Genomic DNA, 18,815 nt, shown 5'->3' with positions numbered 1-18,815 from the left:
TTTGGTAAGGCAACTGCTCGGCCCAAGATCGCAAGAAACTGCAGAGCGTGTTGAATTCAGCCCAACGCATCACACAAGCTCTCCCATTGATTCTGTCTACACCTCCTGCTGCCTCAGGAAGGCAAACAGCATTGTCAGAGACCTCTCACACCCAGGCTTTTACCTCTTCAAGACCCTTCCATCAGGCAGAAGATAAAGAAGTCTGGAGACCCGCACATCCAGACATAGGAATAGCTTCTTCCCCACAGCTACTAGACTCTTCAACGACTCCCCCTCAGACTGATCTGTTCCCTATAAGAACACTATTCATGACGCCCTATGCTGCTCTCCAATCACCATTTGCCAAAGTACTCTGTTGATTATTCTTTTGTCTACTATGTACGTATTGTGTACGCTCCCTTGGCTGCAGAAAAATTATTTTCACGGTACTTTGGTCCATGTGACAATAAACCAATCAATCAAATCAGCCGTGTAGTTGATGGTGAAATGGAAAGCTGTCAACTCCAGAATTATATCAATTGTTTGGTTGAGTGGGCAGAGAAGTGGCAAGTGGAATTCAACTCAGAAAATGAATGGCAAATTAGATCTAATTTATGCATTTGGGAAGGGTAACAAAACAAAGGAATGCCCAATAAATGGGAAAATATTGAGAGAGGTTGAGGAAGTGAGAGGCATTGGAATGCATGTGTATAGGTCCTTCAAGGTGGCAGGATAGGTGGACAATGTGGTCAAGAAAGCATGTGGAAGCTTGTCTTTATTGGGTGAGGTGTTCAATGCAAAAGCAGATATGTAAGTTGAACTGTATATAACACTGGTTAGGCCACAGATGGAGTTTAGTGTGCAATTTGTTGCTCTTTTAATATCCAAAGTATGTGAGCGTACCCCGTATATAGGACAAATGATCACACAGGTATTTCAGTTCAATCAGTTTATTTATTGGACACAAGGTTATATACTTAAGTAATCACGCGTTCATGCACACTAAGACTATAACTATGAATTTAAACACCCTTGACTTTACTTCCAAATGATCGGCTCAGTGCAGGGTAGATATGGCCTTATCTGTTTCCTCACGAGTGCCGGCTGGAGGTCGAGTAGGTTGTGCTTGATGGTCATCTTTCTGTCGTGGGTCCTTGAACTTGGCTGATGTCAGGAGCTGAGCTACGATCAGGGGTCAGGTGTAGAGCCGGTCCAACTGAGACAGAAACGATGGCTGCACTATCTTTTAACCGGCTTGAGTTTCTCCTGCCCCTTTTGTGGGTGGTTTCTGGGTCACTGTCAATCAATTCCTCACGGCTCCATCCTCTGATCAGTCACATCCATTCAGGGGCTGCTACATCACTTTTGGGGTGGGCACTCAGTGGCCAATCCTGGGAGAGCTCCGAGCAAGAGCTTAGTGCTGTTTTGTCTGGAAGATGAGGTGATGGACCTGATTGTCCCATTGTTACTTTAATCACCTTTAAGTGGCCCATTTGCAGGTGTGTATTCCTGCATAAGTCTGGGCTGCTGTTTGCAAATATACAAACTGTAGTTTGTCTGTGTCCACGCCTGACCACATTTCCCATCACACTTTGGAGCAAACCATTTTAGCTGGCCACAAGTTCTGTGAAAGAGAAATTAATAAGTTGCCCACTTAGAAGCATGCTGGGAAATGCTTGATTACAGTTTAACACTGCTTTTGAACGAAAATAAGTAGGTCAGGTAACGTAAACAAAATACTGCTTAATATTTTGGACTCGGCCTTATTATGAGAAGTTGTTCTTCTGAAGGACAACAAAATGCGTTCTCGAGAATTGCTTTTAAACCAAAGTAAAACTTTCGTATTTCCACTTGCGTATGTTCTCAAGGTTTATCTCTTGAAAGTTGTTTAATTCGCACTATAAATATAATGGTTTTCAAGTGTATAATCAGAGTGCTGTGGAATAGCTATGCAGCCAGACCACTCCTCTCTCCGCAAATATTTGTGAAAATAAATTTCCTTAAATCAAACCTCGAAGAATTTGCCTTAATTATAATTTCCATAACAAATTGGTGTCGTCGTTGCAGTTTCCCTAATTTAACGGGACATGAACCCTGAAAAGACATTCTAAATAGGACTCTCTCAGCTGAAAGAGAGAGAGCCATAGCGCGACACCAGCTGAAAGTAGGAGGCGGCGCTTGGCAGCCTTAATTACTGGCCGGTGACTCATGCTTGGATGAGTTATCTTAATTAATAAATTAACAATAGCTACATGGGAAGAAAAAAGGTGCCTGAGAGATCTTTAAAAACTTTGAGACTTTGAGGTTCGTGAAAGGATAAACATCGGGGTGAGTTCCCTATAGTACTTGTAAATGATTTCCGCGGTCGTTGCTATTGTTATATATATGTTCTAAAGTATTTTGCAGAAGGAACGCTGAGCAATAAACTCACCATCTCCTCACAGGTCGTCCCGAAGTCTCGGTAAAGACATCCGGAGCGAGAAAGAAGGTGAACTCCTTAAAGAAGACAGATAAGGGAATCAAAATGAGTAAGAAAATGAAAAGAAACAATCATAAAGCAACGGAATGAGGTAGGAAAACCTATATGTCCCGCATAGGAATCTAATGAAGCTGACCCCCTCTCGAAAAAAAAACAGGGGAGTAAAAGTAAATAGAAGATTAAGGTAAAAATGTAACAGATGGGTTCCTGTCTAAGAGGGAATTCAGATTTGTCTGTAGCCGTGAGTTAACTGTGATATTTGCGAGCTGTGAGGATCTGTGTGTTTCGTTTCACCAATTAATTTTAGTCAAAGCATGAAGTGCTAAGTGGGTTGTATTTTTGTAATTTGATATTGTGAGTCCGAGATTATAACTTTAGTGATTTGTGTTGAGATTTCTCGAAAGCACTGGAACATTGGAAATTCAAATCAGTTTAAAAGAAGGAAAATGCCTTGAATAAAAGTAATTGAACAAAATAAGTTTTTAGATCAAGTGAAGAGATGCAAATGGCACCATTCCAAGTTCTCTGCACACTCTCCGCCCCCTTAGGTTCTGCAGCAGACAGTTGATCTTTTCTGAATTGACAAAGAAAAATATACGTCTCTAAGAATAGCTAATGCCTGTAAAATCAATCATTGGAAATTGACTTAAATGTGTGGTATTTATAGCCCCCTCCCAGGGGATGTTTTGCTGCTTCTAAAATACTCCTATGGTGCATCTTGGCCAGCTTTGAAGGATGGAATTGCAGTCCCACCCGGCATAAATGGGGGATATAAATATTGATAATCATATGAATGAAGGAAATGAGTCCCTCGAACACTGGTTAGCAAATAGAGGGAAAGAGGCTATCATGCAAGGAGCCAAGGAGCATTTAACCCCCAGGAAGGATGTACCCCACCTAGCGACACCTTCCCCTATTAGGCAGACAGACACTCTGCTAATTAGGAGCGGTAATACATTGCACTGATAATGGAATGTTTATAGAACTGCCTCAAATACGAGCTAAATTCAATAACTTCTGAGTCTGCACCCACTCTGAGTCTGGCAGCTGAATGTTAACCCTTCCAATATCACTTAAAAAAAAAACTGAAGGAAGTTTTACAAAAGGTTAATGACCCTTGGGCACAGCTATTAAAACACATGATAGAGTCCAGCCGAGAGAATATAGTGACCCATTGCATGGCTTGGTATGCTTGTGGGGTTGAGCACACATACAATTTACAAGCGCAATGTCACTTAGGAAAGCAGGCATCATTGCATGTCACTCCTTTTTCTTTTTCGGTACTGTGGGATTAGGAATGTTAGTACAGTTGACCCATAGTCAGAGGGACCTCTTTAGAATGGGTTTAGCTTCAGAACCCCATTTAACATTTGCCGTAAGACATCCTGCTAAGGCAAAGCAAATAGAACTGACCAAAGAGGCCAAAGGAAAAAAGTAATACATGGGATTGAGATTGAAATAGATGGACAAAATTGCCTGATAGAATTTTATGGCAAACAGGAGGGCAGAGTGACCTGGAAAGAGGAGCAATGGCCTGCTACATTTCAAAGACAACAACCCCCACCATTTACTCTCTTCAATCCTGGCCCAGGTACTGGCACATCTATGGGCCCAACATAAAAATCAGGTTGGAAAAGTACATTCTGCCACAGCGCATAGGGTGCAGTTACAGAAGAACATTGCCCTGCCCTGCTTAAAACTATACTGGTTGGCACTGGAAGCAGAAAAAGGGATAGAGGGAGTGATTAAAGGAATCTTTAATTTATGGGAACCTTAACCTGTCGAACCACGCCAAGTTTGGATGAAGCTTAGTTGATGAATCAAGTCCTGGCGCAATACGACAAGTTGTAAGATTTGTACTATTTTTAGACTGTGTAAAGTTGTTTGATTCCTTGTATTATTCGACTGTGTATAGTTGAAGGAATTTATATCATCTCTGCTATTCGGTTATCAGTAGCACTTTGCGAATACTGGAACTCAGCAGAAATTTGCAGTATAAACTCCTCAGGTGCCAAAAATAATTGTTTTATTTGTAGTCGCTTGATTACAATTTGAAAGTCATTTAAAAGGCAATTCGTAGACAATTCGAAGCTTTCAGAGAATTACAGACATTATCTTTCTTTGCTTAGGCAGACAGCTCGAAAGTAACTTTTTAAAGGTCAAAGTCTGGCAATGAAACATGAAGAGAGAGAGAAAGCTAATCTTCAGCTAAACTCAAACTCAAAGTCAAAAGTGGACTAACATCACTGACACAGACTGTTAAACTGACAACCCCCAAAAGACATCTCTAAAATGGAGACTAGAATCAAAGGCAAAAACTGACTAAACTAACAGAAAGACAAAACTTAAGCTAAAACAAAACTTACAATGACAATACTCACAAAGACAACAAAACCCAACCTAACCCAACCCAACCTAACCTAACCTAACCTAACCCAACCTAACCTAACCTAACCCAACCTAACCCAACCTAACCTAACCTAACCTAACCCAACCTAACCTAACCTAACCTAACCTAAAATGGCCCGGAGAAACTTTTTAGTTATACACTTTCATATCTGTCTTAAGTCGTCTAATTACACCCCAATATAATCCTAATTGGTTTGGGTTAGACTCAAACACATTTGATTTGATGGCAAGCCGTCCATCTTCAATGTGCAACATCAGCTTTTCTGACCTAGCTGTTATCTGCATTGTGAACAATGGTGCTGTGTATTCAGTCCCTGTCCTTGACAATTAGCACAAGCAGTGTCAAATTATCTTGCTGTTTTAATGTCACACTGTCTTTGAAAATATGCATTTGCCAGAACAACGGACTTCAGTAAAAGTGAATTATGCTGTATAAATGGGTATTAAAAACTGGGGCTCAACATTTATGCTTAAACAGCTATCTTTTACCTATACTAGTTGTATTTGAAATACTTGGCTTCTACAGTGATCAGTGCACTATTACAGCAAGGGGTGCTGAAGAGAACACAAAGCCCCTGTAACACCCCTATACTCCCCATTCCAAAGATAGGAAGACCCAACGGGTGGTAGTTTGTGCAAGATCTCAGAGCCATCAATAAAATTGTTATCACTATTGCTCCATTGGTGCCGGACACAAATATCATTTTGTCTTCTATTGCATATACCATATCAGCCACAATCCTCAGGAATGGTGGAAAGGGCGAATGGAATAATTAAAACTGCAGTTACAAAAGTGTGTCAACAAAAATGGGCGGCTATGGCCAGATGACATACCCATAGTAATGTATGCCCTGAGAAATTAGAGAAATCGTAATACGGGCTTAGCCCCGCATGAAATATTAATGGGACGTCCCATGACAACTGGAACAAAACCCCCAATGACTCCAGCGGCAATAGCCTTAATCTGGGCAGATGAGGCATCACTAAAATATGCCCAGGCCATGTGTGAAACCGCTGGCAAAATACATGAAAAGGTGCAACCAAAAGAGGGACACACACACCCTTTTAGCCTGGAGATCAAGTACATGTGAAAGCACTAAACCAAGATAATTTTTCTCCTAGGTGGGAAGGACCCTACCAAGTGCTGCTAACAACTCGAACAGCCGTTAAAGTAAAAGAAAAGTCAGATGGGATCCATGCCACTCAGTGTAAACTACATCATACGGAACTTTGAGAGTACTAGTGAAAAGCTGACCTGAAGAGAATGACAGCGCTACTGTTCTTATGTATTATCATATAAATCCAACATCATGTAGAGGGTAAACTGCATACTAACACCTTAATATACATGATTCACTCGAACGCAGAGAGGGTAAATAAATCCATTTGTTGGGTTTGTACACAAATTCCCAGATGCTCGGGGGAGGGTATCCCTGTGCGACCCATCCCATTCACCAGTAAAGAGATAGCAGAATGGGCCCTAAGACGAAATAGTACAGGACGTGGTGAAGGTACACAGAATATGTGAGATTGGAGATCAGCTGGATACGATATGAATAGGTTTGAGGCATGATGGTGGCCTAGGTTTAATGTAACACGTCAACCGCCCTGTTTGATCCTTCCCAATTATACTGGAGTCCCAAAATGAAGTATGTGCTTCAAGAAACATTAAACATATGGGAACCACTTAGTCGGCACGAGTCAGTGTGACCAGACCTTGAATTGACAACCCCCTATATTTCACCTTACAGTTAAAGGATTATTCATCTTTGATTGGTCAGAAGCTGAAAATCGAACTAGTGGAGGCTCCTGGGAAGGGGATCCAATTAGAATAATGATGACTAATAGTAAAGGAAACCTGATGGCATATAACGGCACATATTTTATCTGTGGCCATAAGGTTGGTTACCAGAAAATTGGGAAGGCTCCTGCTATTTGGGATATGCAGTCCCTTTTGTGCATCACATTCAGCAATTGCAGGACCATCCTCATCACAGGACGACACAAAGTATTGTGACATGGGCACAAATGCTGGGAATAATGATACCACCATTAGGAATAGCCACTAATGCATACGAACTACGTGAACTACAAGACATCCTTGAGCAGGTAGCTAATGATACTTCAGAAGCTGTTAACCAAATAGAAACTGAGATGGTTGCTGTAACAGCAGTTGCCCTGCAGAATAGAATGGCCCTTGATTTTTGTTAGCTGAAAAGGGAGGTACCTGTGCCCTGATTGGAAGTGACTGTTGCAAATACATCCCTGATAACTCAGAAAAAATTGATAATCTGGTGGATCACATTCGTAGAGAGGTAACAAGGTTACATGAAAATGAGGGATGGGACTTTGTCTTTGGGTGGTTAGGATCGTTAGGACAGAAGATTGTGTTCTGGATTATAATCGCCATTATAATCTTAATTGTCATATGGTCTCTGGTTAAATGGTGCACAGGGTATTGTACAAACATGGGAACAGCCCTAGCTGCATTGCCTCCTTGGTACCAGCCTCATAGCATGCAGGGAACTGTCATACGTTTGTTCCCCTTATATTATAAACCACCCTTCTCTATGGAGGACATGATAAGGTACTAAAAGGTATTGATCAAAAGATCAACAAGGAGGGAACTGTGGAAGGGAAATTAATGAGTTGCCCACTTAGAAGCATGCTGGGAAATGCTTGACTACAGTTTAACACTGCTTTTGAACAAAAATAAGTAGGTCAGGTAACGTAAACAAAATACTGCTTAATATTTTGGACTCGGCCTTATTATGAGAAGTTGTTCTTCTGAAGGACAACAAAATGCGTCCTCGAGAATTGTTTGTAACCAAGGTCAAAACATTTGTATTTCCACTTGCATATGTTCTCAAGGTTTATCTCTTCAAAGTTGTTTAATTCGCACTATAAATATAATGGTTTTCAAGTGTATAATCAGAGTGCTGTGGCATAGCTATGCAGCCAGACCACTCCTCTCTCCGCAAATATTTGTGAAAATAAATTTCCTTAAATCGTACCTCGAAGAATTTGCCTTAATTATAATTTCCACAACAAGTTCTCATCACCACTTTACAGGAAAGACATATGTGCTCTGGAGAGAGTGCAGAGGAGATTTCCATGAATGTTGCCAGGGCTCAAAACTTGCAAATCTGAGGAGAGATTGGATAAGCTAAGATTGTTTTCCTTAGAACGGAGGAGGGTAAGGGGTGACTTAATTGAGGTAAATGAAAGTATGAGGGGCCTAGGCAGGGTAGACAGGAAAGACTGGTTTCCCCTAGCTGAGGGATGAATTACCAGGAAGCATAAATTTATGGTGATTGGTAGATGGATAAGAGGGGCGTGAGAAAAATCTTCTTCACCCACTGGGTGGTGGGTGTCTGGAATTCACTGTCTACCCTGTCAGTGTTGAAACCTGCAAGGTGCTGGAAAATGGGATTGAAATGAGTGGCTGGTTTCATTTTTCTCTTTCTAGCCAGTGCAGACACGATGGGCTGAATGGCCTCTTTCTGCACTGTAACTGTCCTATGGACAGTTCTAGGAGAATGGTGGATCATGGGGAAAGGGGAATCATGGGAGTAGTGAGGTTGGGTAGTGTTGTAAGCAAGAGGCAAGGGCAGGATTGTTACCATAATAATAATCGCTTATTGTCACAAGTAGGCTTCAATGAAGTTACTGTGAAAAGCCCCTAGTCGTTGCATTCCGGCGCCTATTCAGGGAGGCTGCTATGGGAATTCAACTCGCGCTGCTGGCCTGGTTCTGCATTACAAGTCAGCTGTTTTGCCCACTGTGCTAAACCAGACCTTATGGAAATTGTAGTGAGTTTCACTGAACTTCTTCCAACTTTGAGAACTTATACTGACTCTAATCTGTTTACATTGATGTTCTCTGCAGCTCCTCCCACTGCCTGTTAATGGCTGAAACCCTTCCTTCCATAGCAATGAAATAATTCTGCTTTCAGCATTTGAGTTGCCCTCCTCATTCTAAATCCTTATTTAGTGGTGATTTTTTATTATGGGGAAGATATTAATCCCCTTGATTGATATTGAGATTCAGATCTCCTCAGCCAAACTTACTTTAGCCCTGTGCAATTATCTGGAATCTGCAGTGTTAACTGCGGTTTAAACCCCCTCAGAATCTATGATCTGCGAGGTTTCTCACCACTTTGAAAGATAAATATTTTTAGTAGGCTGTATCTGACAAGGCAATAGCTTTTAGACAGCCAGCTGTCTGGATTGTTTATTTTAATTTCCCATCATTATTTAAAGCATTTCAAGTACCTGCTTTGACGTTAACCACATGTTTCTACACATCTAGCTATGACTGCCAGGTCCTCACCACATCAAAAGAAGTCAAGCGCTTTCTGCTGAGAAAAATAGGAAGTGAAAGCACTTATCTCCCAGATGTTTGTAAACATTGTGGTTAGCTTCACAGCAGGGTGCTTGAGATACATTCAAGTGTAAAGCCAGATAAAAATAAACAAACTGGACCCCTGGCTATCTGGAAGTTATTACCCTGTCAGTTACAGCCTACTAAAAGATATTTCTGATTAGTAAGTTTGCAGACGACACAAAGGTTGGTGGAATTGCGGATAGCGATGAGGACTGTCGGAGGATACAGCAGAATTTAGATTGTTTGGAGTCTTGGGCGGAGAGATGGCAGATGGAGTTTAATTCGGACAAATGTGAGGTAATGCATTTTGGAAGGTCTAATGCAGATAGGGAATATACAGTGAACGGTAGAACCCTCAAGAGTATTGACAGTCAGACAGATCTAGGTGTACAGGTCCACAGGTCACTGAAAGGGGCAACACAGGTGGAGAAGGTAGTCAAGAAGGCATAAGGCATGCTTGCCTTCATTGGCCGGGGTATTGAGTATAAGAATTGGCAAGTCATGTTGCAGCTGTATAGAACCTTAGTTAGGCCACACTTGGAGTATAGTGTTCAATTCTGGTCGCCACACTACCAGAGGGATGTGGAGGCTTTGGAGAGGGTGCAGAAGAGATTTACCAAGATGTTGCCTGGTATGGAGGGCATTAGCTATGAGGAGAGGTTGAATAAACTCGGTTTGTTCTCACTGGAACGACGGAGATTGAGGGGCGACCTGATAGAGGTCTACAAAATTATGGGGGCATAGACAGAGTGGATAGTCGGAGGCTTTTTCCCATGATAGAGGGGGCGTAGGTTTAAGGTGCGAGGGGCAAGGTTTAGAGGAAATGTACCACTCAAGTCTTTTACACAGAGGGTAGTGGGTGCCTGGAACTCGCTGCCGGAAGAGGTGGTGGAAGCAGGGACGATAGTGACATTTAAGGGGCATCTTGACAAATACATGAATAGTATGGGAATAGAGGGGTACAGACCCCGGAAGTGCAGAAGATTTTAGTTTAGATGGGCAGAATGTTCGGCACAGGCTTGGAGGGCTGAAGGGCCTGTTCCTGTGCTGTACTTTTCTTTGTTCTTTATTCTTTGTTTTGTTCTCTTTCAAAGTGAATAGAAGCCTCACAGATCAAATGGCCTGAGGAGGTTTAAAGTTTTGTGATGTGTTTTGGCTTTTTATGAAGTAACGGCTGCTGCTTTCAACACTTCTGTCTGAGGCAGCAGGGGTAAGGGGCTGATAAGTGAAAAAGCAGCAATTTATTTGCCTGCGCTGCTCTTTAGTTTCCAGGAAGTGGTGACTGATGGGGGTGGGGGGGTTCTTTGGTATGGGGATCTCGGATATGCAGGTAACTGATAAGGGGGTCTGATATGGGGGTCTCTAGTGGGGGGCGGTTCTCTGGTGGTGGGCCTCTGATATGGGTGTCTCTGATGGGGCAGTCTTTGATATGGGGGTTTGATGGAGCGGCCTGATGATGGGGTACTATGGGGGTCTTTGATATGGGGTATCCTATTTGGGAGTCTCCGAGATGGGGTTCTCTGATATGGGTGTTTGTTGGGGTCTGATAGAGGGGTCTGATGAGTGGTGTCTGATGGGGGTCTGGTGGGAAGCCTGAAGGCAGGGGTCTCTGTTGGGGGTCTGATGGGGGCTGGGTTAGAGGGTCAGGTCACCCTCATGCCTGCATTTAGTGCATCACAGCCTGCCAATCAGGCAGTGACCCATTTAAGCATACTCACCATTTTCTTCCATCCAGCTAATCCATGCTAATATGTTACTCCTACACCCATGAGCTTTTATTTTCTGCAATTACCTTTAATGCAGCACCTTATCAAATGCCTCCTGGAAACCCAAGTACAGTACATCCACAAGTTCCCCTTTATCCACAATACAGGTTACTCCTTCAAATAACTCCTTTTTGCAAATAATTTCCTTTTTGCAAAACCATGCTGATTCTCCCTGATTACCTTGAGTTTCTCGAAGTACCCAACTATATCACCTTTAATGTTTGACTTGAATGCCATCCCCATGACAGACGTCAAGCTAAGAGGCCTGTAGTTTACTGTTTTCGGCTCACTTTCTTCTTCAATAGAGGAGTTATCAGTCGGATGGAAATGTTCCAGGATCGAGGGAAGTTTGGAGAATTAACACCAATGCATTTACTACCTCACGAGCCACCTCATGTAAAACCCTAGACACTTTTCATCAATCTAAATTGTTCATTTGGAATAAAAAGATTCTCAAAGTGATTGCAATGTTTATTATTTTGCTCGACATCACCAGTACATGCAGCCCATTGTCTCTACACAAGTTGGATGATGTGGTTACATACATTAAATACACAATGGGTTTGGTCTTTAAGTGAAGCTATAAAAATTTGTAGAAGCTGTTATTATTCCACTTTTTAAACTTGCAGCAGGAAGTTAAAGCAATGGCGTAGAATGAGTAAGCAGCAGCAGAAATGTCTCCGTCATTCTTTCAAGGGGAGTTCCATGAATCTCTGGATTAACATGTGGCTCCTCACACGATTGGAACGATTGCATGTCTTGTAATTCCACAGTTAGTCTGCACACCCTTTGCCATTTTGATGTAACCTCTATTCCCCCAGCGTGTTCCCCAACTGGAAAATAAGAAAGAAAGTATATTAACATCACGGTTCTATTGAAGTGACAGATTTGGAAAACTGAGGCACTTCACACTGGAAATACATCAAATTTGATGGCTGGTTGTGCAGTCCTTCAACCGATAGCAAAGCATCCCCCCTCCCCCAACCTCACAGTTGTCCAGTGCCATCAGCAATAAACCCCCAGTACCCCTGTCAGCACTCAAAAAATGTATTTCCATTGAAGTTGTTACCCAACTCTACCATTAACCCTTCGCATCTACATAAACATATTGGGGGAGATTTCCCCCACCCAGCGGTGAGTATTCCACCAATGGAAGCAGCCTGCCATTGGTCAGCGGTGAGATCTTCCTGTCCTTTAATTGTCAATGGGGTTTCCCGCCACTGGTGATTCCGAGAGCGAGGGGTCACCGACGGCGGGGCTGCAAGATCTGCCAGTGGGAAGGGCCGGGTAATCTCACCCATCATTTAGCGTTGCTGACATAGACTCATGGACTGCAACACGGAAATGGGAAATTCAATCCAACTGCTCTGTGCTGTCATTCCTTGTCCACATGAGCCTCCTCCTATCCCGCTTCATCAAGCCCGATCAACATATCCTTCCATTCCTTTCACCCTCATGTTCTTATCTTCCCCGTCAATGTATCTGTGTTATTCAGCTCAAACTCCTCGTGGTAACATTTCCCAAATTCAACCACTCTGGATAAGGAGATTTCTCCTGAATTTCTGATTGGATTTATTCATACAATCATAGAATTACGACAGTGCAGGAGGCCATTCGGCATATCGAGTCTGCACCAACCATCTGAAAGAGCACCCCATCTAGGTCCACCCACCCCCATCCCATCATGCAGTAACCACACCTAATCTTTTGGACACTAAGGGGCAATTTAGCTTGCCCAATCCACCTAACCTGCCCATCTTTGGACTGTGGGAGGAAACCGGAGCACTCGGAGGAAACCCATGCAGAGATGAGGAGAAAGTGCAAACTCCACACAGTCACCCAAGGCCCGAATTGAACCCAGGTCCCTAACACTATGAGGCAGCAGTGCTAACCACTGTGCAACCATGCCACCCATATTGTGACTATCTTATATTGATCGCCCCTAGTTTCAAACGCCCCCACAAGTGGAAACATTTTCTCCATTCCGACAGCATCAAATCTTTTCATAATCTTAAAGACCTCGATCAGGTCACCTCTCAACCTTCCCTTTTCTGAAGAGATGAGCTCCGGCCTGTTCAGCTTTTTCTGAGAAATTTCTCCTCAGTTCCAGTTTCATCCTTGTGAATTTTTTCTGCACCTCCCCTTTGGATAGTAATCAGCAGGGGGAATTTTGGTGGATGCTTCCCTCCCTGTCCCAGGAAGACTGAGAGTAAATCCAGTTCTCCTGTCACTGCTTCAGCTGTGACCAGTTATTTGTTGTTTTTATAAAGTACATACCTGTTTTTAACCAGCCAATAGTTCCCTCCTCTCTCATGTCCATATCCAACCACCAAGACTGCGTGGTTTACTCTGAGGTTCCTGCACCGACTATTCTTGTAGATTCCTGTAGATAGATTGTAAAATATATAATTATTTTTCCCTTTCTAAAGAGATTTACTTTTCATCATCTTTTCCGTCTAATTATCTTCTGGAATACAATCCACTCTACAAAACTCAACTCCTTTTGTCACATTATTTTGTCACTTTTATTGGCTTTTCACATTATAAATCCCAATCTCCTCGCGTCTGCCATTCCCACCTCCTCTGGACACAGCTTTAGTTTCTTTATTTCTTCCAGTACCACTCCTTTGGCCTTCCACCAGTAGATCTGTTTGTCATTTAATCTTCAACCTTCAGCCTATTTACAACTTTTACCCCATTTTTAGCCAAATTCAGCATTTGTATTGACTGGAATGTTATTACAAATCATGCCTGCATTGCACATTTCCAATTGCCGTAAGTTTGTTCATGTTTTTGTGTCAATGTTTACCATTGCTCACATTTTCCATTCAGTTTTCCTGTCACACATCACAATTAGCCTGGGTTCTGGGCCCTGATCACTCAGAGTTCTGTGGAGTGCCTTTTCTTAATCTCGCAACTCCATTGTGCACATTATATTCATCAACTGACCATAGACAGCACTGGGGCAATTTACTGGGGACCTATTAAAAGTCCTTGCAAACAGCAGTCCCGGTAAATTTATGAAATAATCAATAAACATTTGTTTACTTTTGGATAATTTTTTTTGTTTTTTGTTTCAATATTGGTTTCTGTAAGCTCCACCACACCCTGGAATGAAAAAGGATCACACTGAATATGCCAATTGGGTTGGGAGGTACTGACCCCGATAGAAAAGTTGTGGGGTATGTGAATTCTGGGATAGAGTTGTCAGCCTCAAAGCTGGCTTCCAAAGTGTCTGGACTTTCAGTGTTATGAGTGGTGTGCAACATGCTGAGCACATCATGCTGGTGAATGTCCGTTACCCTGACAGCGATCGTGGTGCTTTCATTCTGCACCCAGCCACTGTCCCCTCAGTATTCGAGTCACATGTCAAACCAGAGAATGGTTGCTAGGCGACAAGGGTTAACCTCTCTACACCATGACTTTGTTCCACATCCCAAACACATGTGAGCAGTGTGTGCACAGTGAGAGCCATGCTGCCCTCTGATAGATCACAGAGCTGATCATTGAGGTGCTGCCCGGACTGTTCTAGAAGATCAGCCAGTTCCTGCTGGAGCCTGTGTCCCAATTCATGGTGATCTGCTGGATCCTACACAACATGAACATCATGAGGGCAGAGACTTTCCACCAGGGATACGGGGAGAAGCGAGAAGAGGAGGAGATAGCTGACACATCCCTGGTGCAGCCGAGCTTTCTGTGATTGGCTCATTTGACTCTGGTTCCTGTGAACACAACCCCAATTCCCCATTGTTCAACCATCTCACACCTCACCATCCCTCTGTTAATAACCATCCTGCTGGTTACAATGCTCAAATAAAACACCAGCATCTCCACATCACAAATAAAAATCACCAGTAAATAACCATCCCATTCCATCAAACCCTCTATATCAGACCAAGCTAGAGTCACAGACTAGTGTTACAGACTCTCGGCGGTTGTGGCAAGGCCTAAACAACATAACGGGCTACGAAGCGAAGCAGTGCAGTATCTCCAGCAGCAGCACACCCCTCCCCGATGAACTCAATGTATTCTGTGCTTGGTTCGAGCAGGAAACCAATGATCCACTGTCAAGTGCCCCAGCAGCCCATAACACACCCAGACCCACCATCACAGCTTCCAAAGTCAGATCGGTTTTCCTGAAAGTGAACCCTCGGAAGGCGACGGGCCCAGACGGGATCCCTGGTCAGGCACTCAGAGCCTGCATGGATCAGCTGGCAGATGTGTTCGTGGACATCTTTAACCTGTCCCTACTCCACTCCTAAGTCCCAACAAGACCACCATCATACCTGCCCCAAAGAAAAACCAGGCAACGTGCCTCAATGACTACCGTCCGGTGGCCCTGACTTCAGTCGTAACAAAGTGCTGTGAGAGGTTGGTCATGAAGCGCAAGACGTCCATACTCCCAGAACGCCTTGATCCACTGCAATTCACATACCGCCGCAACCGGTCCACAACAGACGCCATCTCCCTGGCCCTACACTCATGCCTAGAGCATCTCGACAACAAGGACTCTTACATCTGACTCCTATTTATTGACTACAGCTCCGCCTTCAACACCATCATCCCAGACAAGCTCATATCAAAGCTCCAAAACCTAGGACTTGGCTCCTCACTCTGCAACTGGATCCTCGACTTTCTAACCCACAGACCACAAACAGTAAGAATAAACAACAACACCTCCTCCACAATCGTCCTCAATACCGGGGCCCCGCAAGGCTGCATACTTAACCCCGTACTATCCTCCCTGTACACACATGACTGCATGGCAAGATTTGGTTCCAACTCCATCTACAAGTTTGCTAATGATACAACCATAGTGGGCCTCATCTCGAATAACGACGAGTCAGAATACAGGAGGGAGACAGAGAACCTAGTGGAGTGGTGAAGCGACAACAATCTATCCCTCAATGCCAGCAAAACTAAAGAGCTGGTCATTGTTTTCAGGAAGCAAAGTACTGTACACACCCCTGTCAGCATCAATGGGGCCGAGGTGGTGCTGGTTTGCAGTTTTAAATTCCGAGGGGTACTGTTATAACCTGCCTACTTACGATTGGCTGGGGACTAATGACTATCCCACAATCCTGTGGGAGCATGAACTTCCCCAATGAGGGGGGCGGAGAAACTCCTAGTATAAATAAGCTGGCCAGTTCAGGAACCAGCAGGAAGGAGAAGGTAGCAAGGGAAGTTACTGCTACTGTTATGTATATATTGTTATAGTAAATAAATGTTATTACTTTGTATCCTTACAACTCGTGCTGGATTCTTCGTGGCCCTTACAAAACTGGTGACAAAGGTAAAAGTGAATGGCTGTCTACACTGCTGAAGCCACCTCCCTGGATTTTTGTTGGATACAGGTTGGAAGTTGTTTTCTATTATACCATGCCGCTGTACGGACGTTTGGATGTTTTTGATGCTGCGCTGGAAAGCTGGAACCAGTACACACAACGGATGCGTTACTATTTCCGGGCAAACAATATCACTGAAAACGAGCGCCAGGTGGTCATATTGCTCACCGCCTGCGGCCCGCGTACGTTTGGGGTGATTAGGAGCCTTACGTACCCAGCTGCGCCGGACACCAAAATGTTTGACGAACTTGTGAATATAGTGGGGCAACACTTTAACACAACCCCGTCCACGATAGTCCAGCGTTACCGGTTTAATACCGCTGAGAGGACCACTGGAGAATCCCTTGCCGATTTTTTATCCAGGCTACGCGGGATTGGGGAATACTGTGACTATGGTGAGACCTTGTCAGAAATGTTACGCGACCGTTTGGTTTGCGGTATTAACAATGCAGCAACCTAGAGAAAGTTGTTAGCAGAGCCAACATTGACTTTTCAACAGGCAATACAAATAGTCTTGTCCCGAGAGAGCGCAGAGCGAGGAGTACAGGAGCTACAGGGAATGGAAGTGCATGCCTTGGGGCGCAACCCTTTCCGCCCAAAAACGTCCCCCTGCACTCCTGCGGTACCTTGGGCGAGGCAACGTCCGGACCGACGCCAGTGGCCATCGGACATTCCTCCCCGAAGGGAGCCTTCTCCAGAGCCAATGGATGAGGAGCCATGTCCGTGTCAGACTTGTAGGCGCCGACCCCGTCGCGGACGGCGGTCCTGGGGATGCCAGAGGCGCCGTCGTTCCGACCGAAACTGGGACCAGCCCAGGGGCCGTAACTGGGACCAGCCCAGAGGCCGTACCTTCCATGTGGATGAACCTGCGGCGACCACTCCTGAGGACGTGGAGACGGAGGACGACTGCCTGCAGCTGCATTGTGTGGCAGCTCCCCGTGTGGCCCCCATTAAGGTGACAGTATGGGTCAATGGCCACCCGCTGGAGATGGAGTTGGATACTGGCGCAGCGGTCTCCGTGATCGCCCAGAGGACATTCGACCGCATCAAGCAGGGTATACAGACCCTTACATTAACTGACTCACAGGCCAGGTTGGCCACCTACACGGGGGAACCACTGGACATTGCAGGAACTACAATGACCCCTGTTGTCTATGGACGCCAGGAGGGGCGTTTCCCACTTATCGTAGTGCGTGGCCATGGGCCCAGCCTGTTGGGTCGGGACTGGTTGCGCCATTTGCGGTTGCAATGGCAGCACATCCTCCAAACAGTTTCTGGAGGGTTGACTGAGGTGCTAGGACGATACCCAGAGGTATTCCAGCCTGGTTTGGGGAAAATAAAAGGAGCCGTAGCCCATATCCAAGTTGAACCAGGAGCCACGCCGCGCTATTTCCGGGCGCGCCCAGTGCCTTACGCCTTGCTCGAGAAGGTAGAAGGGGAACTCACTCGTTTGGAGAGTTTGGGTATTATCAGGCCCGTCCGTTTTGCTGACTGGGCAGCACCAATTGTACCAGTAATGAAGCCAGATGCCACAGTTCGCTTGTGTGGCGACTATAAACTTACAGTGAATACAGTTTCCCGACTCGACCGATATCCAATGCCTCGCATAGAGGATCTCTACGCAAAACTTGCAGGTGGACTCTCATTCACAAAATTAGATATGAGTCACGCCTACCTGCAGTTGAAGCTGTACTTTGCCTCCCGACCATATGTAATAATTAACACACACCGGGGCCTGTATGAATATACACGGTTGCCCTTTGGAGTATCCTCTGCCTGCGCAATTTTTCAACGTGTTATAGAGGGCATTTTGAGAGGTTTACCACGTGTGGCTGTCTACCTAGATGACGTGTTGATTATAGGGACGTCGGAGCAAGAGCATTTGGAAAATCTGGAGGCTGTCTTTAGACGCCTTTCGGAGGCTGGAGTCCGTTTACGTCGCACAAAGTGCGTATTTCAGGCAAAAGAAGTAGTCTACCTAGGTTATCGGGTGGACCGCGAGGGTCTGCACCCCGTCGCAGAGAAGGTGCGTGCAATTCAACATGCCCCCGCCCCGACTGACACTTCGCATCTTCGTTCTTTTCTCGGTCTCGTAAACTATTACGGGAAGTTCCTCCCCAATCTGGCAACTACGCTGGCCCCTTTGCACCTGCTGCTAAAGAAAAATCACACCTGGGTTTGGGGTCAGCCGCAAGAAACCGCTTTCCGGCGGGTAAAGCAACAATTGTCGTCGTCTGGGTTACTAACCCACTATGATCCGGGAAAGCCTTTGCTCGTCACATGTGATGCAACCCCGTATGGTATTGGGGCCGTCCTGTCCCACAAGATGGAGAACGGGGCCGAGCGACCGATAGCTTTCGCCTCCTGCACATTGACTGCAGCAGAGAAAAAGTACGCGCAGATCGAGAAGGAGGGCCTGGCAGTGGTTTTCGCGGTGAAACGCTTCCACCA

The 18,815-nt window shown here is 44.7% G+C and overlaps 1 protein-coding gene across 1 annotated transcript in view; it reads right to left on the bottom strand.

Moving 5' to 3' along the window:
- Positions 1-11,477: 11,477 nt before the first annotated feature.
- The window catches only part of LOC140395236 (procathepsin L-like), a 129,049-nt gene continuing 121,711 nt past the window's right edge, over positions 11,478-18,815 (bottom strand). The window contains exons 6-7 of the mRNA XM_072482788.1: positions 13,297-13,402; positions 11,478-11,852 (exon numbers count right to left, since the gene is read on the bottom strand). Coding sequence (XP_072338889.1) covers positions 11,753-11,852; positions 13,297-13,402 — 206 coding nt within the window. The 3' untranslated portion in view covers positions 11,478-11,752. The remainder of the gene's footprint in view (positions 11,853-13,296; positions 13,403-18,815) is intronic.

Source organism: Scyliorhinus torazame, chromosome 18 (assembly GCF_047496885.1).
Source record: "Scyliorhinus torazame isolate Kashiwa2021f chromosome 18, sScyTor2.1, whole genome shotgun sequence".
Taxonomy (NCBI): domain Eukaryota; kingdom Metazoa; phylum Chordata; class Chondrichthyes; order Carcharhiniformes; family Scyliorhinidae; genus Scyliorhinus; species Scyliorhinus torazame.
This window is presented reverse-complemented; position numbering and strand designations above follow the sequence as displayed.